We start from the raw sequence: 25460 nt of genomic DNA, 5'->3' as shown, positions 1-25460 counted from the left end.
ATCAATCCAATCATTCACAACAAGGTTATGAATGGCAAAGATCTTGTACGCAACTGATCGGATATTCTGGGGGGAATGCAGAGAGAGGTGGTGATTGTTGGTCCAAGGCAGCAGTGATAGGTGAAATGAGGGGACGAGGAGGAGCTTGACATGGCAGGAGGATGGGACTGTTGGGGTTGCTGCTCATAAGGAAACAACAATGAGTGCTTTGATGAGCTTTTTGGAGAAATCTAAAAGGTACTGAGGTTATCCAAGGTGATTCAAGCCTGCGACGGCAGCAGACGAGTAGAAAAACAGAAGAGTAGTGATGGATTGAAGTTGGGATTAGAGGAGGGCAAAGTACCCAAAAGAGGAGAAATGAACAATGGTATGACTGGATGATGGGAAGAGGAAAAACCATGAGAAAAGGGCCAAAAGAGGCTGAAAAAAAGTAACGTTGTTCCTTCCCTTCCTATATTGTTGGTTCCCATGTGGACCATGATAAATGGCTACTCTTCTGTCTCTTTCCATAGTCTTTTCCAGTCTTTCTGAAATGTTCCTTATCCTAACACCGGGGATAGAACAAAGAATCCTGGACAGTATGGATTGCAAAGGATAGCATCCACCCCATTACCTGGCAAGTCTCCTATTACGACTGCATTATTAATTGAATTGTACCTCCCGCTGTGCCACCTTATTTTATTTTGGTGCCATGGTAATTCATTTGATGGTCTTATCCAGGGTTATCATCCTTCCCACACAACATTTATTGGAGAGGATAATTTTCTCAGGGCATTCCTTCTTTTAGCCTTACCCTCCATGCTTTCCCTGACCAACAGATAGTCACCATTTCTTCCTCAACCACTGCCAGCTCCCTATTTCTCAACAGGGTAACCACCCTCTGAAACTCTCACTTTCTGATGTGTTTTATTGTCTCCAGCTTTGCATAGAGGACATTAATTTAAGATCATCACCAGAACAATGAAAGAAGAGGTTAGGAGAAATTTGTTTTATGCAGATGGTTGAAAGGATATAAACTGCCCGACCAGAATTTATAATAGCTTTTAAAAGGGAAGAGAACAGAAATTTGAAAAAGAATTATTTAAACAAAGACAGGAAAAGGGGAAAGGGTAATGGGACTAAATCGATAACTCTTTCAAAGAGCTGGGGAGGGGGTCAAACAGAACATGGGAACAGGGAGTAAACAATTTAGTCCCTCAAACCTGCTCTGCCATTCTATTTGATCATGTCTGATCTGTACTTCAACTACATTTACCCATCTTTATTCCATATCCCTTGATACTTAAACCTAACAAAAATCTATTAATCTCAGTCTTGAACTGTCATGTATTCAACTGTCATTGTAACCCATGTATAAGCTGACCTAAGTTGTACACCTTGAGAACATTGACCACAAGGGGTGAACTTGTGGGAGACACTCCTAACCTGGACTTTCCGGTATAAAAGGGGAAGCTCCACCCACCTTCATCACTTGAGGTCTTGGCAATAAAGGTAACTGGTCACAGATTGACCTTCTCTCAAGTATGGGCCTCGTGTGCATTTATACTGTATAGCAAGGTCATATCATTGGCGACGAGAAACTGGGATTTAAACCACGCAAGCATGGCCACTAGCAGCACAGAAGAGAGGTACTGTGTTAGTGATGATTGGGATGACTTTATTGAGAGACTACAGCAAAGTTTTGTCACTAAGGAATGGTTGGGACAGGATTCGGTCGACAAACACAGGGCTCATCTCCTGACGGTTTGTGGATCCAGAACGTACTCCCTGATGAAGGACCTTCTAGCGCCAGAGAAGCCGGCAGACAAGACATTCGAAGAGCTCAGCAAATTGATCGGGGAACACCTTAAACTGGCGAGCAGCATGCACATGGCGAGACACTGGTTTTACACGCACCGGCGGCGAGAAGGGCAAAGCATTCCAGACTTCGTCGCAGATCTCCGGCGACTGGCGAGCCTATGTAAGTTCCCAGATATATGTAGAGCAGAGGTGCTGCGAGACTTTTTTATTGAGGGCATCGGGCACGCTGGGGTTTTCAGGAAACTGATTGAGACCAAAGACTTGACCTTGGAAGTGGCGAGTCTGATAGGCCAGACATTTATCTCAGGGGAGGAAGAGACCAGAATGATGTATGACAAAAATCTTGGCTCAAATGCAGCAAACGACCAGGGAGTCAACATTGTTAATGCGGCACACAGTTCTCTAGGCAGACAAGGGCAATCGGAAATGCCCCAGCATGTAGTCGAACCCGAAGGGGGAATTCAACAGAGACAATGACTAGCTGAACGGCAATTCATGCCATCGCAATGGACAATGCGGCCAGTAATGGGGCCATCAACACCTGTCAATGGTGCGCTTAAGGACAGTTACAGAGATAGTCAGAGACGATCGACTGGTAATGGACCTTTTGTTTCCAACAACGGGGCCTCCAGCTCATGCTGGAGGTGTGGAGGCAAACACCCAGCCAGAGCTTGCAGGTATCAGCAATATACCTGCAGAAACTGCAACGTCAGCGGTCACTTGGCGCGTATATGCAGGAGGCCTGCAGCCAGTTTGATGTACAAGGAGGACGGGCCCGATGTAAGCCCTACGAGGCCAAATGAATACTGGGGGAAATCGCTGGAAGCTGAAGTTCAGCAAGTTCATGTGGAGCACATATACTGTTCATATAACAGGACGCCACCGATAATGATGAAAGTGCTCCTCAATGGCATCCCAGTATTAATGGAGCTAGACACGGGGGCCAGCCAGTCACTGATGAGTATCAAACATTTCGAAAGGTTGTGGGTGTCCAAGGCCAGGAGGCCAAAATTATTGCCGATTGATGCACAGCTACAGACATATACAAAGGAAATCATTCCGGTGCTAGGCAGTGCCACGGTAGTCGTGACCACAAAGATTCGGAGAACAGGTTGCCATTCTGGATTGTCCCTGGGGAGGAGTTGGCTTGCTGTCATGAACTGGAAATGAGGCGATGTCAATGCAATTTCTTCTGTGGAGCGAGTATCATGCTCACAGGTCCTGGACAAATTTGACACATTATTTCAACCCGGCATCGGCACTTTCATGGGGGCCAAGGTAGTGATTCACATAAACCCGGACGCCAGGCCAGTACACCACAAGGCCAGAGCGGTGCCGTACGTAATGCGGGAAAAGATAGAATGCGAATTGGACCGCCTGCTGAGGGAAGGCTTCATCTCGCCAGTCGAATTCAGTGACTGGGCGAGCCCGATCGTGCCGGTGCTCAAGGCGGATGGGTCGGTCAGGATATGTGGCGATTACAAGGCCATCATCAATCGGGTGTCACTCCAAGACCAGTACCCGCTACCGGGAGTGGAGGACCTCTTTGCGACGCTATCCGGTGGCAAACTTTTTTCAAAATTGGACCTGACCTCAGCTTACATGACCCAGGAGCTGGCGAGTGAGTCGAAGAAGCTGACCACCATCACGACACACAAGGGGTTGTTTGAGTATAACAGATGTCCGTTCGGGATTCGTTCGGCCGCCGCGATCTTTCAGCAAAATATAGAAAGCCTTCTCAAGTCGATTCCAAGGACGGTGGTTTTTCAAGACGACATCCTCATCACGGGTCGCGATACTGAAGAACACCTCCACAACCTGGAGGAAGTGCTATGCAGACTGGACCGGGTCGGGCTGCGACTGAAAAAGGCGAAATGCGTCTTCTTAGCTCCAGAGGTGGAATTCCTGGGGAGGAGGGTAGCAGCAGACGGGATCAGACCTACTGCGTCCAAAACGGAAGCGATCTAGAGAGCACCCAGACCCCGTAACACGACGGAGCTGCGTTCGTTCCTGGGGCTCCTGAACTATTTTGGTAACTTTCTTCCCAAATTGAGCACACTGTTAGAGCCGCTACATGTGCTCCTACGCAAAGGTCGTGATTGGGTCTGGGGGGACAGCCAGGAAAGGGCTTTTGATAGAGCACGCAATTTGTTGTGCTCCAACAAACTGTTAACGTTATATGGCCCATGTAAGAAACTTGTTTTAACGTGCGATGCGTCGTCCTATGGGGTCGGGTGTGTGTTGCAGCATGTGAATGCCAATGGTCAGTTACAGCCAGTAGCTTATGCCTCCAGAAGTCTGTCCCAGGCAGAAAGAAGCTACGGGATGGTAGAAAAGGAAGCGCTGGCATGTGTATATGCAGTAAAAAAAATGCACCAGTACCTGTTTGGCAGGAAATTTGAGCTCGAGACAGATCACAAACCCCTCACGTCCTTTTTGGCCAACAACAAGGCCATAAATGCGAATGTATCGGCCTGCATACAGAGGTGGACACTCACGTTAGCTGCCTATGACTAAACAGTTCGGCACAGACCGGGCACTGAAAACTGCGCCGATGCACTCATCAGGCTCCCGCTAGCCACCACTGAGGGGGCAACTGAGCATGATGCTGAGATGGTCATGGCTGTTGAAACTTTCGAAAGTGAAGGCTCACCTGTGACAGCCGTCAGATTAAAGTCTGGACAAATAAAGACCCGCTACTGTCTTTAGTTAAGAAATGTGTCCTGAATGGGGACTGTGCAGCCACGTACGGGTAATGCCCTGAGGAATTTAAACCGTTTCGTAGGCGCAAGGATGAACTCTCGATTCAGGTCGATTGCCTACTGTGGGGAAACCGAGTAGTCATGCCCCAGATGGGCAGAGAGGTGTTTGTCAGAGAACTCCACAATGAGCACCCGGGCATTGTCATGATGAAGGCAATTGACATGATGAAGGCCACACGTTTGGTGGCCAGGGATAGATGCAGATCTTGAACTTTGTGTTTGCAGGTGCAACACGTGTGCTCAGCTGGGCAACGCACACAGGGAAGCCCCCCTTAGCCCCTGGTCCTGGCCCGCCAAGCCATGGTCACGCATCCATGTGGACTACGCAGATCCTTTCATGGGAAAAATGTTTTTGGTTGTAGTCGACGCCTACTCCAAATGGAGTGAATGTGCCATTTTAAATTTAAGCACATCCTCTGCCACGGTAGAAAGTCTACGGGCAATGTTCGCAGCCCATGGTCTATCGGATGTCTTGGTCAGTGACAATGGCCCGTGCTTCACAAGCACTGAATTCCAGGACTTCATGGCAGGCAATGGAATCAACCATGTCAGAACGGCACCGTTCAAGCCGGCCTCAAATGGCCAGGCGGAACAAGCAGTGCAGATAATCAAACAGGGGATGCTTAGAATCCAAGGGGGTTCCCTACAAAGCCGCTTATCATGCCTCCTGTTGGCCAATAGATCCCGACCACACTCACTCATAGGGGTTCCACCCGCAGAGCTGCTAATGAAAAGGACGCTCAAAACCAGGTTATCCCTTATACACCCGACTATGAAAGAAATTGTTGAGAGCAGGCATCAGTCACAATGTGACTACCATGACAGGAATGCAAGGGCGCGATGTATTAATGTCAATGACCCTGTTTTTGTCCTTAATTACGCTGCAGGGCCCAAATGGCTTGCAGGCACTGTGATTGCCAAAGAGGGGAATAGGGTTTTGGTAGTTCAACTTACCAATGGACTAATCTGCCGCAAACACGTGGATCAAACTAAAAGGTGGTTCAGCAACCTCTTAGAAGAAGCAGAGGATGAACATGACGTAGAGTTTACTCCACCACAGGTGACCGAACACCGGAACCAAGTGGAGGAGAGCCCAGTAACTGTGGGCAGTCCGGACAGGCCTGAGGCACCGCAAACAGCAGACACTCAAGCCAGCGCCCAACAACCTGAGCCCCAACTCAGGCGCTCTACAAGGGGACATAAACCACCAGAGAGATTTAACCTGTGATCCCAGTAAGACTTTGGGGGGGAGGTGATGTCATGTATTCAACTATCACTGTAACCCATGTATAAGCTGACCTAAGTTGTACACCTTGAGAACACTGACCACAAGGGGTGAACTTGTGGGAGACACTCCTAACCTGGACTTTCAGGTATAAAAGGGGAAGCTCCAGCCACCTTCATCACTTGAGGTCTTGGCAATAAAGGTAACTGGTCACAGAGTGACCTTCTCTCAAGTATGGGCCTCGTGAGCATTTATACTGTATAGCAAGGACATATCATGAACATTTCAATTGATGCAGCGTCCACAGTATTTTGGGGAGCAAGTTCCAGATTTCTACTGTCCTTTATGTGGAAAAAGGCCTTCCTGATTTCACTTCTAAACGGCCTAACTTTAATTTTAAGATTATAAGTGCAACGCCTAAAATCGAGACCCTTCAGTACCGAGGCCGTTCAGGATTCCGGGCTTTTCCTGACTTTCAATTTGCTTTCTGGCATCAGGAATACCAGGTTCAGGTATTTCCGGGTATCGGAACGTCAGAAAGGGAGGGGTGTCCTGCTGAGGAGTGGTTCGGGCCATCCGGCCCCGTTGAGTTAGTCGAGCCGGCCAGGGCCCTTCGAGGAGGATATTGTCGGGCGGGGCTCTGCCGAGAAGCTGTTCATGTCGGGAGGGGCCCCGCCGAGTAGGTCGTCGAGCAGGCCGGCCAGGAGACCCCAAGGTAAGGGCAGCGACGGTGACTCACACACGAACACGAGAAATAGGAGTAGAAGTAGGCCTTTTTACCCCTCGAGCCCACTCCGCCATTTCATCAGATCATGGCTGATCTGATTATGGACTCAGCTCCACTTCCCTACCCACTCCCCGTATCCCTTTATTCCCTTATCGCTCAAAAATCTGTCTATCTCCCCCTTAAATATATTCAATGACCAGCCTCCACAACTCTCTGGGGCAGCGAATTCCACAAATTTACAACCCTCTGAGAGAAGAAATTCCTCCTCATCTCAGTTTTAAATGGGTGGCTCCTTATTCTGAGACTATGCCCCCTAGTTGTAGTTTCCCCGATGAGTGGAAATATACTCTCTGCATCCAACTTGTCGAGCCCTCTCATTATCTTATCTGTTTCGATAAGATCACCTCTCATTCTTCTGAATTCTAATAAGTATAGTCCCAACCTACTCAACCTACCTTCGGCGAACAGGGCAAGGCGAGGCCCGATGTCGGGCAGCAGTGGGGCCCCAAGGTCGGCAGGACCGGATTCCAGAAAATTTCAGATTTCCGATCTTCGGATTCTCGACGTTGCACCCTCTTGTTCTGGATTTCTCCACCAGAAGAAATAGTTTCTCTATATCTACCCTAGCCAATCCCTTAATCATTTTAAATATCTCGATTAGATCACCCCTTAGCCTTCTAAACTCGTGGAAATACAAGCCAAATGGCTTCGTTCTGTACTGCAGAATTCAATGGGGCCAAAATTGACCCCCAACCAAAAAGTAAGTGCACTTACAGATCTTATAGTTTCTATGGGGCAGAGATTGCGCCGATATTCAGTTCTTTGTTGTGCATTTCCAGCCGGGGCGGTGCTGAAGGGCGGAAGTGATCTTGCAGCGGGGTAGCCATTGCTGCGAGTCATCAGCGTTGTGCTAATTAGGTTGGTATATCGCTGATGACGTCAGCCCGACGCGGAAGTGCTGCGCTGCCGCGTCACAACGTCCCTCCCCTTCAGTTAAAGGGGAGGGGCGCTGCGAGCTCTGCATGGGGTTTAGTTAGGACCACAGAGCTACCAGGGAGGGCCCGGTACCCAAGAGGACGTGCCGGGCAGCCTGTTGACAGCCTGGCCGAGCCCATGGTCACCATTGTCGGCCCGACCTGGCAGTCGGCCGACAATGAAAAGAAAATGGCGGCGCCTCCCCTTTAAGGGCAGACGCACCACCCAGCCACACACAGCAGGGGACAGCTGTCAGCGGCACCGACTGGCAGTGGTGTCGCTCCCACGGGGCAATTTCCCATGGGGCAATTTCTCATGCGGGGCGGAAAGGGGGTCGCTGCCGATCGGAAGGGGGTCGTTGCATGCCCGACGGGCGGCTTGGAAACCCGTTCCCGCCGTGACGGTCTGGGAGCAATTTTGGATGGGTCGGCCCATCCATCTGGCCCTGGTCGGTAAGGCCTATCCACTCCATTATCATCTCTAAGTGGCGGTAATGGAGCTTAAGGAGGGGGGCAATTTCGGCCCCAATATTTCTATCAATAAAATTAAGTCTGAGAAATACATGATTTAAATTGCATGAACAATTTAGCAAATAAATCATTTAAATTACATTTCATCATACTTGAAAGTGCTTTTAACTTTGAAATTGACTTACCCATCAAGCTCAGCTGTCTCTATGTAAACCAAGCCATATGGTTCACTGCTTGATAACAGAAGCAAATCTGCCTAGGTAGAAATAAAATGAATAATTAGCAGCCTTCCAACTCCTCGGCTCCTGCAACAGGGGAACGATAGTGCATCGGAGCACTAAAACAAGCGCAGAGGCCAGGCACTAAGAGATTGCACCAGGGTGATTTCAGACCAACATTAAGAAAAGGAAAATTTGTTAAACCTAGAATGTACAAAATGTGAACTTTAAAGAGTTCTATTTTGCATTGATGTTGGTCTTCATATTTCTAGTTATGTATGAGGCAGTAGTGTTGAAGGGCATTTAGAAGGTGGGTGGAAAGAGTGAGTCATATGGTAGGTGGAACTGTTGGTGTGCTGGTGGGAGGGCTTGCTAAAGAGAATCTCTCTTCACTAATTTGTTGCCTTATAGCTTATAGCAGCTTTCAGCACTGCTCAGCTTTGGTCTTCCTCATCCCCTTGCTACTCTCTGAATTGCATAATTGTGTAGCAGGCAGCAAACCACTAATTCTGGAGACTCGCTCAGGGCTCCTCTGGATCAGTCCAGGCTGTAGGATACTCATGTTTTGCTTCATTAGAGGTCTGGTTTCTGTGTGTCTTTCATTGTGCTCAGCGTGTGCCCAAATTCCTGACAGAAGTCGTGAGCCAGTTGTAGAAGAGATATCCCCTGACTCCAAGGAGCCAGCCTGCCAGCCGCTAGTCTGGATGGAAGTCAGATGGGATTGAGGACCTGAACAGTATGAAGGCATCATGACTATTGCCAAGAAACCGGGCACAAACCAGCATTAATCACTGTTTGTGGCTGGTTCTTAACAAAGTCAACACAGGACAACATGACCTTGTCAATGAAACCCTGCACCTAGCGAAATGTGGGTAAATCTGACAGCTCTCTCCTCCTAATCACTATCCTGCACTGGGAAGATGATGTATTACTGTCTCCTTGCGAAGAGGGCTGTATCTGCTTCATGGCCGCAGTGACCTGCAAACTGACTGACTTCACCTGTTGCAGCCTGGAATAAACCTGTGGCATAGAAGTTGAGAGCCACTGTAACTTTCACAGCCATAGGCTGTGTGTGCCCTGTAATTTGGCTCCAATTCCTGCTGCAACAGGTGATATAGACCAGTGACTGCCTGCTGAAGGATAGCATCCTCATACACTGCTCCGTTGTTATGTTTAGGTAAGACATCCTGTTGCAAAACATCCATAGCCTGTAAGGCTAATTTCAGTGGCATGAAAGGGGGCCTAACCCTGATTAATTGGTTGGACAAAAGTGGCAGATCCAATGGCAATTTTGGTTTTCAAATATTTTAGTGGTACTCTTAGTTACATAGTGCAGTGAATTAATTAAGAGATGTTTCCGACAGTCTTATGACACAACATATGCTATCAAAGAGCAATGAACAAATCTAGGCTAATTACTTTTTTTCATCAAAAAGCATCAGAACTTTTGTTTGCTAATTGCTTTCCAAATTAAAAACAATGATGTAAATGAAATACCACCAGATTGTCCACTGATATGCAAAATTGTTTTGATGTTATTGTTGTCTACAACATTCTACATTTGTTAGAAATCTCTACTTAGGGAAAGAGGCTGACAACATGTATTTTAAAAACACTGCAATATGAGAAGGTGCGCAAAATAAATTTTCATCATCAATCTTTGACACTTGCTCAGTTTATAAACTCAGGGTAAACAGTCAATAAATATTGCGAGAAACCAAATCTAATTTTGGTCGTATGTAAGAAACTGCTCAATAACATTTTTGATAGGAATTGGATAGCATATGTTTTCATTATGCATAGAAGTTGCTTCCATTACAATGTAATAAATTCCATAGAATCACATTTTGCCAGATGTTACTTTCCATTTTTTTTTAATAATCCAGACTCTGCTTAGTTCTGAAGAGTCTGAGAACATTGAAAACAGTCTTCCCTCTCTGGACTAAGCAGCTTTTAATTTTAAACCATAGGAAGTTCATAAACTTGCCTTCACAATTTTAAAGTTTGCCCCCTTCTGTCAAGCTGCACTTTCATTAACAGAGTCGAAAGACATTTTAAAATATTTCTATGAACATGTCATGGATGTATTGTGGACACCAAATGTCACATTTTGGAAGAGAGGTTTAGCAGAAAATGACTTTCTAAATGTTTAAATGTAACTACTGTACTTAAACTAAGCGGCCCCATAACATAATTTAGGACCAGTTTGCTGGTGTCAAGATAAACCCTCATAGCGGAGAGGGTAAAGGTCCAGGTGGTAGAGGTCGTGGGTTTAACATAGAAAATAGGTGCAGAAGTATGCCATTCGGCCCTTCGAGCCTGCACCACCATTCAATAAGATCATGGCTGATCATTCACCTCAGTACCTCTTTCCTGCTTTCTCTTCATACCCCTTGATCCCTTTAGCCGTAAGGGCCATATTTAACTACCTCCTGAATCTATTTAACGAACTGGCATCAACAACCCTCTGCGGTAGAGAATTCCACAGGTTAACAACTCTCTGGGTGAAGAAGTTTCTCCTCATCTCGGTCCTAAATGGCTTACCCCTTATCCTTAGACTGTGACCCCTGGTTCTGGACATCCCCAACATCGGGAACATTCTTCCTGCATCTAACCTGTCCAATTCTATCAGAATTTTATAGGTTTCTATGAGATCCCCTCTCATTCTTCTAAACTCCAGTGAATACAGGCCCAGTCGATCCAGTCTCTCCTCATATGTCAGTCCTGCTATCCCGGTAATCAGTCTGGTGAACCTTCGCTGTACTCCATCAATAGCAAGAAAGTCCTTCCTCAGATTAGGAGACCAAAACTGAACACAATATTCCAGGTGAGGCCTCACCAAGGCCCTGTACAACTGCAGTAAGACCTCCCTGCTCCTACACTCAAATCCCCTAGCTATGAAGGTCAACATGCCATTTGCCTTCTTCAACACCTGCTGCACCTGCATGCCAACTTTCAATGACTGATGTACCATGACACTCAGGTCACGTTGCACCTCCCCTTTTTCTAATCTGCTGCCATTCAGATAATATTCTGTTTTCATGTTTTTGCCCCCAAAGTGGATAACCTCACATTTATCCACATTATACTGCATCTGCCATGCATTTGCCCACTCACCTAACCTGTCCAAGTCACCCTGCAGCCTCTTAGCATCCTCCTCACAGATCACACTGCCACCCAGCTTAGTGTCATCTGCAAACCTGGAGATATTACACTCAATTGTAAATAGCTGGGGTCCCAGCACTGAGCCCTGCGGCACCCCACTAGTCACTGCTTGCCATTCTGAAAAGGACCTGTTTATCCCGACTCTCTGCTTCCTGTCTGCCAACCAGTTCTCAATCCACGTCAATACATTAACCCTAATACCACGTGCTTTAATTTTGCACACCAATCTCTTGTGTGGGACCTTGTCAAAAGCCTTTTGAAAGTCCAAATACACTACATCCACAGGTTCTCCCTTGTCCACTACGAGTTACAACCTCAAAAATTCTAGAAGATTTGTCAAGCATGATTTCCATTTCATGCTTGACCGATCCTGTCACTGCTTTCCAAATGCGCTGCTATTTCATCTTTAATAAGTGACACCAACATTTTCCCCACTACTGATGTCCAGCGAACCGGTCTATAATTCCCCGTTTTCTCTCTCCCTCCTTTTTTAAAAAGTGGGGTTGCATTAGCTACCGCCCAGTCCATAGGAACTGATCCAGAGTCGATAGACTGTTGGAAAATGATCACCAATGCATCCACTATTTCTAGGGCCACTTCCTTAAGTACTCTGGCTCTGGGGATTTATCGGCCTTCAATCCCATCAATTTCCCTAACACAATTTCCTGACTAATAAGGATTTCCTTCAGTTCCTCCTTCTCGCTAGACCCTCGGTCCCCTGGTATTGCCAGAAGGTTATTTGTGTCTTCCTTCGTGAAGACAGAATCAAAGTATTTGTTCAATTGGTCTGCCATTTCTTTATTCACCATTATAAATTCACCTGATTCTGACTGCAAGGGACCTACGTTTGTCTTCACTAATCTTTTTCTCTTCATATATCTATAGAAGCTTTTGCAATCAGATTTTATGTTCCCAGCAAGCTTCCTCTCATACTCTATTTTCTCCCTCCTAATTAAACCCTTTGTCCTCCTCTGCTGAATTTTAACTTTCTCCCAGTCCTCAGGTTTGTTGCTTTTTCTGACCAATTTACATGCCTCTTCCTTGGATTTAACACGATCCCTAATTAGCCACGGTTGAGCCACCTTCCCCGTTTTATTTTAACTCTAGACAGGGATGTACAATTGTTGAAGTTCATCCATGTGATCTTTAAATGTTTGCCATTGCCTATCCACCGTCAACCCTTTAAGTATCATTCGCCAGTCTATTCTAGCCAATTCACATCTCATACTATCGAAGTTACCTTTCCTTAAGTTCAGGACCTTAGTCTCTGAATTAACTGTGTCACTCTCCATCTTAATAAAGAATTCTACCATATTATGGTCAACTCTTCCCCAAGGGGCCTCGCACAACGAGATTGCTAATTAGTCCTTTCTCATTACACAGTCTAGGATGGCCAGCCCTCTCTTTGATTCCTCGACATATTGGTCTAGAAAACCATCCCTAATACACTCCAGGAAATCCTCCTGCATCGTATTGCTACCAGTTTGGTTAGCCCAATGTATATGTAGATTAAAGTCGCTCATGATAACTGCTGTACCTTTATTGTACCTTTGATGCTGTCCCCAACCTCACCACTACTGTTTGGTGGTCTGTACACAACTCCCACTAGCGTTTTCTGTCCTTTGGTATTCCGCAGCTCTACCCATACAGATTCCACACCATCCAAGTTAATGTCCTTCCTTACTATTGCGTTAATTTCCTCTTTAATCAGCAACGCTACCCCACCTCCTTTTCCTTTCTGTCTATCCTTCCTGAATATTGAATACCCCTGGATGTTGAGTTCCCAGCCTTGGTCACCTTGGAGCCATGTCTCCGTAATCCCAATTATATCATATTCGTTAATAGCTGCCTGCGCAGTTAATTCGCCCATCTTATTATGAATACTCCTCGCATTGATCACAGAGCCTTCAGGCTTGTCTTTTTAACACACTTTGTCCCTTTAGAATTGTGCTGTAATGTGGCCTTTTTTGATTTTTGCCCGTTGTTTTCTCTGCCCTCCACTTTTACTTTTCTTCTTTCTATCTTTTGCTTCTGCCCCCATCTCCCTGCATAGGTTCCCACCCCCCTGCCATATTAGCTTAACGCCTCCCAACGGCACTAGCAAACACTCCCCCTCGGACATTGGTTCCAGTCCTGCCCAGGTGCAGACCGTCCGGTTTGTACTGGTCCCACCTCCCCCAGAACTGGTTCCAATGTCCCAGGAATTTGAATCCCTCCCTCCTGCACCACTCCTCAAGCCACATTTTCATCTTAGCTATCCTACGATTCCTACTCCGACGAGCACGTGGCACTGGTAGCAATCCTGAGATTACTACCTTTGAGGTCCTGCTTTTTAATTTAACTCCTAGCTCCCTGAATTCAGCTTGTCGGACCTCATACCGTTTATTTCCTAAAAATAAAGCTGAGTGAATTTTGTCTGCCACATTATGAGCTTCGTCGAGGAATCTGTCTTTGCATCATTTTTCCTATTGCCAGTAAAATTCTGATTCAAATATCATCCTTCATACTTCCATTACTTTTTATTTTTATTGGTGCAGCCTCACATGAACACTTGAGTTCAAAGAAATTTCATTCTGGTTGGTTTTACAGAACTGGGTGGGTGAAAGAATGAGAAACCAGATCCCACGAGACTTTGACATTAGCTCAGTTCACATAGTTAGAAGATAATGGCTGCATTAGTAGGTTTGTTTATTTAGAGTGGTAACTGGGATGGATATAACTTTTAAATAATTCTAGTTCTCGCAATAAAAACAGGTATGGCTGCATTGGCATTAGAGATAAACAGAAGTAGTCTGAACTTTCCTTCATTTAGCCAATGAGTTATATATTCAAAAGTTTCAGGATTGGTATCTTCTATATATGGAGTTCGGCTAACTTCATGCTGCCTTCTGTTTTAAATGATTGCTCTGTGCAGCCAGTGTTACAAAGGTCTTCCTTAGCTGCATGCATCAGCAGAGGGCTCGATATCAAAGGTAGCCTGAGCCTCTTGAAGGGGAGGAGCATTGTGGCTGCAAGAAATGTGGGAGTTTTTTCAAAAGCGAATCTAGACTGTGATACTTTGAGGATTGGCTGAACATGTGAAAGAGCAAGCGAGTGACATATGCTCAGGAGCCAGTGGGAAGAAGTAGCAGCGGAGGTCAATGCCAGGAGTGTTGCTCCAAGAATATGGATGCAGTGCAGGAGGAAATTTAACAATCTGACACAAGTTGTCAAGATGAGTGAGTTCATCTTCAAATGGCATATTCTATCAACTGCACCACTAACCTTAGCCACTGCTCAATTCACGACACCCCCATCACCCACCTACCAACAATTTAATTCATATGCTTCACCTCACCCTCACACACTGTTGCAACTCTTGCACCAACAACTCACAGCTCGCACACATTGGCAGCTATTCAACCATGGCAGCCACATCCCCCAAACATATTGCAAGACACTCACTGACACACTTCCCTCTTCTTTGCAGGAGAAGGTGGCTCATAACAGGAGGCAGCAAGAAAGAACAGAGGAGGACAATTGCGCCTGCATGTTTTAACCCCCGTGGAGGAGACAGTGCTGAGCATCGTTGAGGCCACAGCCACAGGCAGGGTTGGAGGAATCGATGATGAGGCTATCTGCATACCTAATCATCCTTCTTTCATTCCACTTCTCCCTCATACCACAACTCTTCTGAGTCACAAGCTGCAGATGGTATAAGCACACACTTAAATAGACTTCCAAGAGATATTTGATAAAGTTCCACATCAAAGACATGAGGCTAGATTTTACACTTATGTGCATATCGCCGAAAAATGGGCGTTATTTCCGGCGTGGGTGGTAAAAATGGGTTTTGAGATCGCCGGCTTCTCGCCTATTCTCAAAGCATCTAGTCTCCATTTTTGAAATTCAGCGTTACCACGAGCGATATGAAATGGATGATAGCGTTAAATCTCTCTGACCTTCTGCCATAAAGCGTTGCCGTCCTTAGCAACGGCATGGCAATGCTCGATTCCCATGATTCAGGAGGTCAAGGGTCATCATGACATTCGCAGAAGAGGAGATAGAGAGAGAGGGAGCTGCGAGAGAATGAAAGCGTGTGCGGCTGTGGTGGGAGGCATGAGGGAGATTCCCCAGCAGCACGCTGGTGATTCCTTAAACATCAAAGAGTATAATTACACTTAACTTCAATCAACTTAAATTTTAACTGTCACCAAGGTGATGTCCACCATTGATGTATCACCTGCACACCCAGCAGTGTGTCAGCCTTGTAAATAACACCAACATTCTTTCAGGCAAAGCGCTCATTGATGAACTCTTGACGTAAGGCTCTTGCAGCTATCACGGGCCCTTTCATGCGGTCTACAGAGGGGCGGGGGCATGGCTTCAGTGTCAGCCTGGTTGTCTGGGCCGATGTCAGCATCCGCCTCCTTGTCCTCCTCTTCCTCTTTGTGGTGAGGTAGACTATCAGACTTTTCAGGCAATTCTTGTCCCCTCCTGATAGCCAAGTTGTGCAGCATGGAGCACACCACCATGAATTGAGCTACCTGCTCAGGGTGGTATTGGAGGTCGCCTCCTGAGTGGTCCGGGCATCTAAAGTGCTGCTTAAGCACGCCAATGGTTTTCTCCACGATATTGCGAGTGGCTCTGTGGCTCTCATTGTATCGCCTCTCGGCTTCGGTGTGGGTGTCACGCAGGGGGGTCATCAGCCAGGTGGCGAGGCCATATCCTTTGTCACCAAGCATCCAGCATTGATCTTGTGGCTGATTGTTAAACAAGTCAGATATAGAGCTCTCACGTAGGATGTGAGAATCATGGATGCTGCCCAGAAATTGAGCTTGCACTGCCAGTATAATTTGCTGGTGGTCGACAACAAGTTGCACATTCAGGGAGTGGAATCCCTTGCAGTTCCTGAAAACCTCGGCATCCTGAAAAGGTGCCCGCATTGCGATGTGTGTACAGTCTATTGCTCCCTGCACCTTGGGGAAGTTTGCAATTCTGGTGAATCCTAGAGCACTCTCAGTCTGTGCCTCCCTGGTCATAGGGAAGCTGATCAAGTCCCTCCTGCGTACGTACAGGGCTTCAGTGACCTGCCTAATGCAGCAATGTGTGGCATGCTGAGACAAACCGCAAATGTTGCTAGCTGAGGCCTGAAAAGAACCCGAGGCATAGAACGACAGTGCTGCAGTGACTTTGACCTCGATGGAGAGTGCAGTACTGATGGTGCTGGCATGCTGCAGATCTTTCCTTATCAGCTGGCATACATCAGTGATAACCTCTTTGTGGAAGCGCAGTTTCCAAAGACAGGTGGTGTCGGGCAAGTCGAGGTAAGACCACTTGTCCCTGTACTTGCGGGGGGTGTAACGTCTGGTCCTCCTCATCAGTCTGGCACGTCTTACATTGGGCACATAATGCTGTGGAGCGTACTTTTGGCCATCTCAAGTCTGCAGCATGTAATTGGTCATCAAGAGAGGGTGAGAAAGGACAGGCCCCATTGCAATAGCTATCTGTTTTCCACCGATTGGTCACAAAGAATGAATGTCCCAACGAAGACACCTATTCAATTCCAATCGTTCACAGCATGGTAAAGATGTTTGTACAGATGTTCACATCACTTCCAAAGACCTCCAGAGTACATCCGAACTCCCCCGAGGTTGAAGCAAAGCAGCCTTTTAAAGGATACGACATGTGATGTAGAACATGGCGTCCATAATGCTGTGATTAGTTCCGGTTAGTTCCACTTTTTCCGGGCGTTCTTTTTGGGCGAGCGATATTGTGGGCGATATGTATGCGAGGTGGTGAAAGTGACGCTGGGCGATCTCCTGGCTGTTAGTTTCGGAAAATGTGATCTTTACGACAAAAAAAAGCGAGCGATATTATTGAATCTCGGCGTTAAGTCCATGCAGAAACTAATGCTGGGCGATGTTATGGCCGTTGATTTCGCCCATTCTGATGATTCCGCCCAAAAAAAGTGGGCGGGCGGTATTATTGTTTCCCGGCGTTACACACATGGGGCAAGTAACGCGTGGCGCAAAGTTTCCGAAAAATGTCGTCAGTTTCCATTTTGTAGCTAAATGGGCGATATATGGATGTTATAGTCATTTCAGCGGTAAAATGGACATTAAGTGGGCATTAAGCATGCAAAAAAGTGAAAAATCTAGCTCTAATAGTTAAGCTGCGGTGCTTCAAAATAAAATGTGGGAATAGATAAGAAATGGAATGAAGGATAGAAAACAATGGGTTAGAGCTGTCAGCCTGTATTTCTCTCCCACTGGTGGAATAGTGGGGGAGCGGAAACGCACTCTCCAATGTGAATCTACTGCCATCACACTACAATTTTCTCACAGCTCCCATTTGCTGTGCAGAGTGAGTTTGGGATGCTGATGTAGCTCTTGATTGGGCTGCAAGGGAAGGCAATTCAAAAAGAAAGACATCAAAAAGAAAGAAATAATTGCTACTTACAGTTACAAAATGGTTATTCTCCATCTTAATGATATTTCCCACTTGAACATGCATCCATTTTTCTCTCTGCAACCTACAACAAAAAATGAGTGCCACTAGATAAGGCCAATGCAAAAAGACATACTGGTACATTTCCACTGGCACTGCTCATGCTATTTTATGACAAGATCATTATATTGGGTGGTACACAATGGGAGTGAATTTCTAAGGCGGAAATTCACGCCCAATGATTTTAATTTCGTTCAACTCATAGACAAAAAAATCTCTCTCTTCCTTTAACTGTCCCTCTGCTTTTTTCCTACTCTAGTTATTTTTGTGTCATGCTCTTTGTCTTTATCTTCCACCTTTTTCTCTCTTCATGGCTTTCTCACTGCAGTGACCACAACATTATATGGTTCCAATTGGCTAGTAGAGCTAAAGGTACTGAGAACCTGCAACTTGTATCGGATTTCAGAAGAGCAACTTCTCCAAAATGGCAGATGACTTGGAACAGGTAAATTGGCTAAGCCTCCTCGGTGGTGGTGAGACCGATGTTGAATGTAAATGGAAAGTTTTTAAGAACAAGATTAAAAATGTGGAAAACAAACACGTACCCCAATTCAAAAGCACGAAATGTGGTAGGAAAAAGCCAAGGTGGCTGACTGGCTTTGTATAAAGACAAATAAGATGTAAACAGAAATGTTTCTATAAATTAAAAACACTAATACTCAAATAAACAGGGATGAATACAAGGAACTGAAGAAAACAAAGGCTCCTATTGGATCAGCAAAAAGGCTAATGGAAAAGGGATTGTAGACAGCTGTGCCAATAATGGGAAGAGTCAGATAACTATCAAAGTTGGGCCACTGACAGGTTACAAAGTACTGTTTTCCACATGGGTGATTTTTGGCACAGTTGAAGAAGTATGTACGATTTTTTAGTGGCCCAAATGCGCCAAAAATTAATCCAAGTTTCGCTGAAATTAACTTGAATTTGGAGCAGCACAGATTGGCCTTCAGCTTTGTGGGTGGAGCTTAAAGTCTGCGCCAAAAACTGATGTTGCTGGGGAAACGAGGGACGATCAGAAGGGCTGAGGGTAGAAACTGAAAAAGGGCTGAGGCTGGGCTGGAAACTGAAGCCGCTGCCTTCCCGGGCCAAAAGGACCCATCCCCCCACCTACCTGCCCTGTCTTCAGCCTCCCGGTCTGCTCCCCTGCCCCTAGCCCTGGCCGAAGGGCATGCCGGTGCGTTCTCCTGCCCCTAGCCCAGGTCAAGTGGTCTCCTCCCTCTTGGTCAAAGGCTTACCCCCACCCCCTCTCCTTCCCCCCACCTCTCTCTTCCTCCCCCACCTCTCTCTCCCGCTCTCTCTTACATTTCCTGCTGCTGCTGTCCGAGCATCTGCTGCACTTATCTGCGCCGATTTCCTTACCTGCGCCGATTTCTTTAACTGTCGGCAAGGGTTTTCTCGAGTGGCCACATATGCTGGCCTAAGTAGAACTGGAGTAACTATTAGCTGGCCAAAGTTGCCTAAATGCCCCCTTTTGAGAAAAAAATACTTAACGAAAAAAAAACGTAACTAAGTCACTTACGCTGGTGCAAATTGATTGGGGAAACTGGGGATTATTAAGTTAGGCCAGAAAAAGCAGTCTACTCCCCAAAAAAACTGAGCAAATACTGGGGAAAATTGAGCCCAGAGAATGGTGGAAATATTAAATTTGCATCAATCTTCATCCTCGAGGATGATGCCCAAATATTAGAATTTAATAATACTAGTTTTGTTGGTACCATTAACATAGATAAACATATTGTTTTAGAAAGAATTAAGAACTTGAAAAGAGATAAAGCAGCTGGGCCGGATGATATCCACCCGAGGGTCCTCCGGGAGATGTGCTGTGCGAGCCCCTGGCTTGTATTTTTAATAGCTCACTGCACTCTAGAATGGTTCCTACAGATTGGAAGGAGGCTAATGTAGTCCCCATTTTTTAAAAAGGTGACAAGACAGACCGGGTAACTATAGGCCTATCAGTTTAACATCAGTAATAGGTCAGATGCTTGAAGGAATCATAAAGGATGCAATATATGAATACTTGGATAAGGAGGGACATATTAGGGACATCCAACATGCCTTCATAAAAAAGAGGTCATGTCTCACGAATCTAATTGTACTTTTTGAAAAAGTTACAAAGTTGTTGGATACGGGAAGCCCAGTAGTCTACTTAGATTTCCAAAAAGCTTTTGACAAAGTACGGCATAAGCTTAAATAAAGGAGACTATGAAGGTATGAGGGCAGAGTTGGGTAAAATGGACTGGGAAAATAGATTAAAGTGTAGGACGGTTGATGAACAGTGGTGTACATTTAAGGAGATATTTCACAACTCTCAAGAAAAATATATTCCAGTGAGGAGAAAAGGGTGTAGGAAAAGATAGCCATCCAAGGCTAACTAAAGAAATAAAGGACGGTATCCAATTAAAAACAAGGGCATACAAAGTGGCCAAAACTAGTCTGAGGACAGAAGACTGGGAAGCTTTTAAAAGCCAGCAAAGAACGACTAAAAAAATGATTAAGGGAAGATAAGACTATGAAAGTACACTAGCACAAAATATAAAAACAAATAGCATGAGTTTCTATAGGTATATAAAAAGGAAACGGGTGGCTAAAGTAAATGTTGGTCCCTTAAAGGACGAGACCGGGGAATTAGTAATGAGGAACATGGAGATGGCAGAAACTCCGAACAAATCTTTTGTATCAGTCTTTACAGTAGAGGACACTAACAATATTCCAACAGTGGATAGTCAAAGGACTATAGGGGGGGGAGGAACTTATCACAATTACAATCACTAAGGAGGTGGTACTCAGTAGGATAATGGGGATAAAAGCAGATAAATCCCCTGGACCTTATGGCTTGCATCCTAGGGTCTTAAGAGAAATAGCGGCAGGGATTATGGATGCATTGGTTGTAATTTACCAAAATTCCTTGCATTCTGGGGAGGTCCCAGCAGAATGGAAAACTGCAAATGTAATGCCTCTATTTAAAAAAGGAGGCAGACAAAAAGCAGGAAACTATAGACCAGTTAGCATAACATCTGTGGTTGGGAAGATGTTGGAGTCCATTATTAAAGAAGCAGTAGCAGGACATTTGGAAAAGCAAAATTTGGTTAGGCAGAGTCAGCATGGATTTATGAAGGGGAAGTCATGATTGACAAATTTGCTGGAATTTTTTGAGGATGTAACGAACAAGGTGGATAAAGGGGAACCAGTGGATGTGGTGTATTTGGACTTCCAGAAGGCATTTGACACAGTACCACATAATAGGTTATTGCACAAGATAAAAGTTCACAGGGTTGAGGGTAATATATTAGCATGGAGAGAGGATTGGCTAACTAACAGAGAACAGAGAGTCGGGATAAATGGTTCATTCTCTGGTTGGCAACCAGTAATTAGTGGGGTGCCACAGGGATCAGTGCTGGGACCCCAACTATTTACAATCTATATTAACAACTTGGAAGAAGGGGTTGAGTGTAACGTAGCCAAGTTTGCTGATGATACAAAGATGGGAGGAAAAGCAATGTGTGAGGAGGACACAAAAAATCTGCAAAAGGACATAGACAGGCTAAATGAGTAGGCAAAAATTTGGCAGATGGAGTATAATGTCGGAAAGTGTGAGGTCATGTACTTTGGCAGAAAAAATCAAAGAGCAAGTTATTATTTAAATGGAGAAAGATTGCAAAGTGCCGCAGTACAGCAGGACCTGGGGGTACTTGTGCATGAAACACAAAATGATAGTATGCAGGTGCAGCAAGTGATCAGGAAGGCCAATGGTATCTTGGCCTCTATTGCAAAGGGGATGGAGTATAAAAGCAGGGAAGTCTTGCTACAGCTATATAAGGTATTGGTGAGGCTACACCTGGAATACTGTGTGCAGTTTTGATTTCCATATTTATAAAAGGATATACTTGCTTTGGCGGCAGTTCACTCGGTTGATTCCGGGGATGAGGGGGTTGACTTATGAGGAAAGGTTGAGGAAAGGCCTCTACTCAGTGGAATTCAGAAGAATGAGAGGTGATCTTAATCGAAACGTATAAGATTATGAGGGGGCTTGACAAGGTAGATGCAGAGAGGATGTTTCCACTGATAGGGGAGACTAGAACTAGAGAGCATGATCTTAGAATAAGGGGCCGCCCATTTAAAATAGAGATGAGAAGAAATTTCTTCTCTCAGAGGGTTGTAAATCTGTGGAATTCGCTGTCTCAGAGAGCTGTGGAAGCTGGGACATTGAATACATTTGGCAGAAATAGACAGTTTCTTAAACGATATGGGGATAAGGGGTTATGGGGAGCGGGCTTGGAAGTGGAGCTGAGTCCATGATCAGATCAGCCATGATCTTATTGAATGGCAGAGCAGGCTCAAGGGGCCGAATGGCCTACTCCTGTTCCTATTTCTTATGTTCTTATGTAAGAGGCTTCTCTATAAGAACGGAGCCTCTGGAAATATATTGAGTTGGATTCAGAACTGGCTGGCAGAATGCAGGCAAAGAGTAGTTACAGATGGAATTGGATCTGTTTGGAGGCCGGGCACCAGTGGTGCCCCACAGGTATCAGTGTTGGGACCGTTGATTTTTACTATTTTTATTAATGAACTGGATTTTGGAGTTGGGGGCACAATTTGCAGATTTGCAGATGATACCAAGATTTGTGCGAGTGTCAGCACTATAGAAGATTCTCGTAAGCTTAAGGCAGATCTTAATATGTTGGGAGAATGGGCTCAAGACTGGAAAAGGATGTATAACTTAGATAAGTGCAGTATTATGCATATGGGCAGAGCAAATGCTCAACATTCACACACCCACCAGGGAAAGGCATTAAAGATGGTGCAGATAGAAAGGGATTTGGGCATTCTAGTGCATACATCCTTAAAGGTACATGAGCATTGCAGTGCAACGATATTGGAGTATATCCATAGGACAATTGAGTACAAGGCAAAGCGTACTGTTTTGTCCTTGTAAAAGACCTTAGTCGGGCCATACTTGGAATACTGTGTTGAGTTTTGGTCTCTTCACGTGGTGGGTGATATTGAGGCTCTGAAACAGGTGCAGAAGAGGGCCACTAGACTAATTCCAGGTCTAAAGCATCTTAGTTATCAAGATAGGCTAAAAGAGTTGGGGCTATGGGCTAGGTTTTCCACTTTCGTGCATATCACCCAAAAATGGGCGTTATTTCCGGCATGGGCAGTAAAAATGGGTTTTCAGATCGAAGGCTTCTCGCCCATTCTCAAAGCACCTAGTCTCCATTTTTGAAAATGGGCGTTATCACGAGTGATATGAAATGGGCGGTAGCGTTAAATTTTTTTGATCTTCTGGCGTAAAGTGTGGCCGTCCTTAGCAACGGCATGGCAATGCTCGATTCCCGCAAATCAGGAGGTCAAGGGTCATCATGACATGCGTAGGAGAGGAGACAGAGAGAGAGGGAGCTCAGAGGGACTGAAGGCGTGTGTGGTAATGGTGTGTGCTTGTTTCGCTGTTGTGGGAGGCACGAGGGAGATTCACCAGCAGCAAAAAACCTACTAAGCACCAAGAACATAGTTGGCACCGAGTTTTTGACCAACAAATAAGATGGGGTGGTGGAGGCCCTGGAGCTGGTAGCCAGGAACACTGGTGGCAGAGGGCTCACAGTGATCCCAGAGCGTGGCACTGCACCCCAAGGTGTCGCACCCCCATTGCTAACCACACGAGAGCCAGCAGCAACATCTTGCTTCTGGCTCGGAGCACGTTCCCACCTCAGGACCATCGTCCCCTGTATCAGTCCAAGCAGCGGTTCGGCCATCATCTGCCCCCCCCACCACCCACTACCCCCAATGAAGCAGCGCCTGAGGAACTCCTCAGCCAGGTGCCTTGGGGTCAGGAAGGGAGGGGATGGGGTAAACGTGGGGAGGAGAAGCGGGGGGGCGGGGGCGGTGCGGGGGGGTGGGGGAAGGGTTGGTTTTTACAAAAACACTGATGATTTCAGACAAATGTTCGGTTTAAATGTTTTTTGTTCAACAAAACCTTGTTGCGCATTGGCTCCGATTGCTGCACCATTACACGCTGGTGATTCCTTAACGTCAAAGGGTATAATCACACTTAACTTCAATCAACTTAAACTTTAACTGTCACTGAGGTGATTCCCATCATTGATGTATTACCTGCACACCCAGCAGTGTGTCAGCCTTGTAAATAACACCAACGATCTTTTAGGCGAAGCGCTGATGAGCTCCTGACGTAAGGTTCTTGCAGCTATCATGCCACCACTGCCCTTTCATGCGGTCTACAGGGGGGTGGGTGCATGGCTTCAGCGTCAGTCTGGGCCGATGTCAGCGTCCACCTCCTCGTCCTCCTCTTCCTCTCTCTGGTGAGGTGGACTATCAGACTCTTCAAGCAATTCGTGTCCACTCTTGATAGCCAAGTTGTGCAGCATGGAGCACACCACCACAAATTGAGCTACTTGCTCAGGATGGTATTGGAGGTCGCCTCCTGAATGGTCCAGGCGTCTAAAGTGTTGCTTCAGCACGCCAATGGTTTTCTCCACGATATTGCGAGTTGCTCTGTGGCTCTCATGGTATCGCCTCTCGGCTTCGGTTGGGTGACATGCAGTGCGGTCATCGGCCAGGTGGCGGGGCCATATGCTTTATCACCAACCTTGTGGCTGATTGTTAAACAAGTCACATACAGTGCTCTCACGCAGGATGTGAGCATCATGGATGCTGTCCAGAAATTGAGTATTCACTGCCAGTATAATTTGCTGGTGGTCGACAACGAGTTCAGGGAGTGGAATCCCTTGCGGTTCCTGAAAAGGTGCCCGCATTGCGATGTGCATACAGTCTATTTCTCCCTGCAGCTTGGGGAAATTTGGAATTCTGGAGAATCCTAGAGCCCTCTCACTCTCTGCCTCCCTGGTCATAGGGAAGCTGATCAAGTTCCTCCTGCATGCGTACAGGGCTTCGGTGATGTGTCTAATGCAGCACTGTGAGGCATGCTGAGAAAGTCCGCAAATGTCGCCAGCTGTGGCCTGAAAAGAACACGAGGCATAGAACGACAGTGCCGCGGTGACTTTGACCTTGATGGAAAGTGCAGTACTGATGGTGCTGGCAGGCTGCAGATCTCCTCTAATCAGCTGGCATACCTCAGTGATAACCTCTTTGTGGAAGCGCAGTCTCCGAAGGCAGGTGGTGTCGGGCAAGTCGAGGTAAGACCGCTTGTCTCTGTACTTGTGGGGGGTGTAACGTCTGGTTCTCCTCATCAGTCTGGCACGTTTTACATTGGGCCTTCGTAATGCTGTGGAGCGTACCTTCGGCGATCTCGAGTCTGCTGCATGTAATTGGTCACCAAGAGAGGGTGAGAAAGGGCAGGCCCCATTGCAGTAGCTCTGTTTTCCACCGACTGGTCATAAACAATGAATGTCCCGACTGTTATATATGTAAACCTGTATATACCTTGTACTGCCACCAGAGGGCTCATCCCCTGGAGTCCCAAGGGACCCCACAATCCCTTGGGAGCACAGGTACTTAAGGAGGCCTCACAGGCTGGAGAGGCACTCTGGAGATCTGCAATAAAAGACTACGGTCACACCTTACTTTGAGCTCACAGTATCCAGTCAGACTCTTTATTCATACATAACAACTGGCAACGAGATACAGATGACGAACCCAACAATGCAGAGAACAGTG

The 25460-nt window shown here is 46.2% G+C and overlaps 1 protein-coding gene across 3 annotated transcripts in view; it reads right to left on the bottom strand.

Moving 5' to 3' along the window:
• atp8b5b (ATPase phospholipid transporting 8B5b) overlaps positions 1-25460 on the bottom strand; it is a 506562-nt gene that overhangs the window by 270676 nt on the left and 210426 nt on the right. For all 3 annotated transcript variants that reach the window (XR_011588690.1, XM_070868497.1, XM_070868507.1), the window contains exons 8-9: positions 17784-17856; positions 8145-8215 (exon numbers count right to left, since the gene is read on the bottom strand). Coding sequence is in view for 2 of the 3 variants with exons in the window: in XM_070868497.1 (XP_070724598.1) it covers positions 8145-8215; positions 17784-17856 (144 nt within the window). In the remaining variant the exon portion in view is untranslated. The remainder of the gene's footprint in view (positions 1-8144; positions 8216-17783; positions 17857-25460) is intronic.

The sequence above is a fragment of the Pristiophorus japonicus genome, chromosome 2 (assembly GCF_044704955.1).
Source record: "Pristiophorus japonicus isolate sPriJap1 chromosome 2, sPriJap1.hap1, whole genome shotgun sequence".
NCBI lineage: Eukaryota > Metazoa > Chordata > Chondrichthyes > Pristiophoridae > Pristiophorus > Pristiophorus japonicus.
The sequence above is the reverse complement of the archived record's forward strand: the minus strand, read 5'-3'. Positions and strand labels throughout refer to the sequence as shown.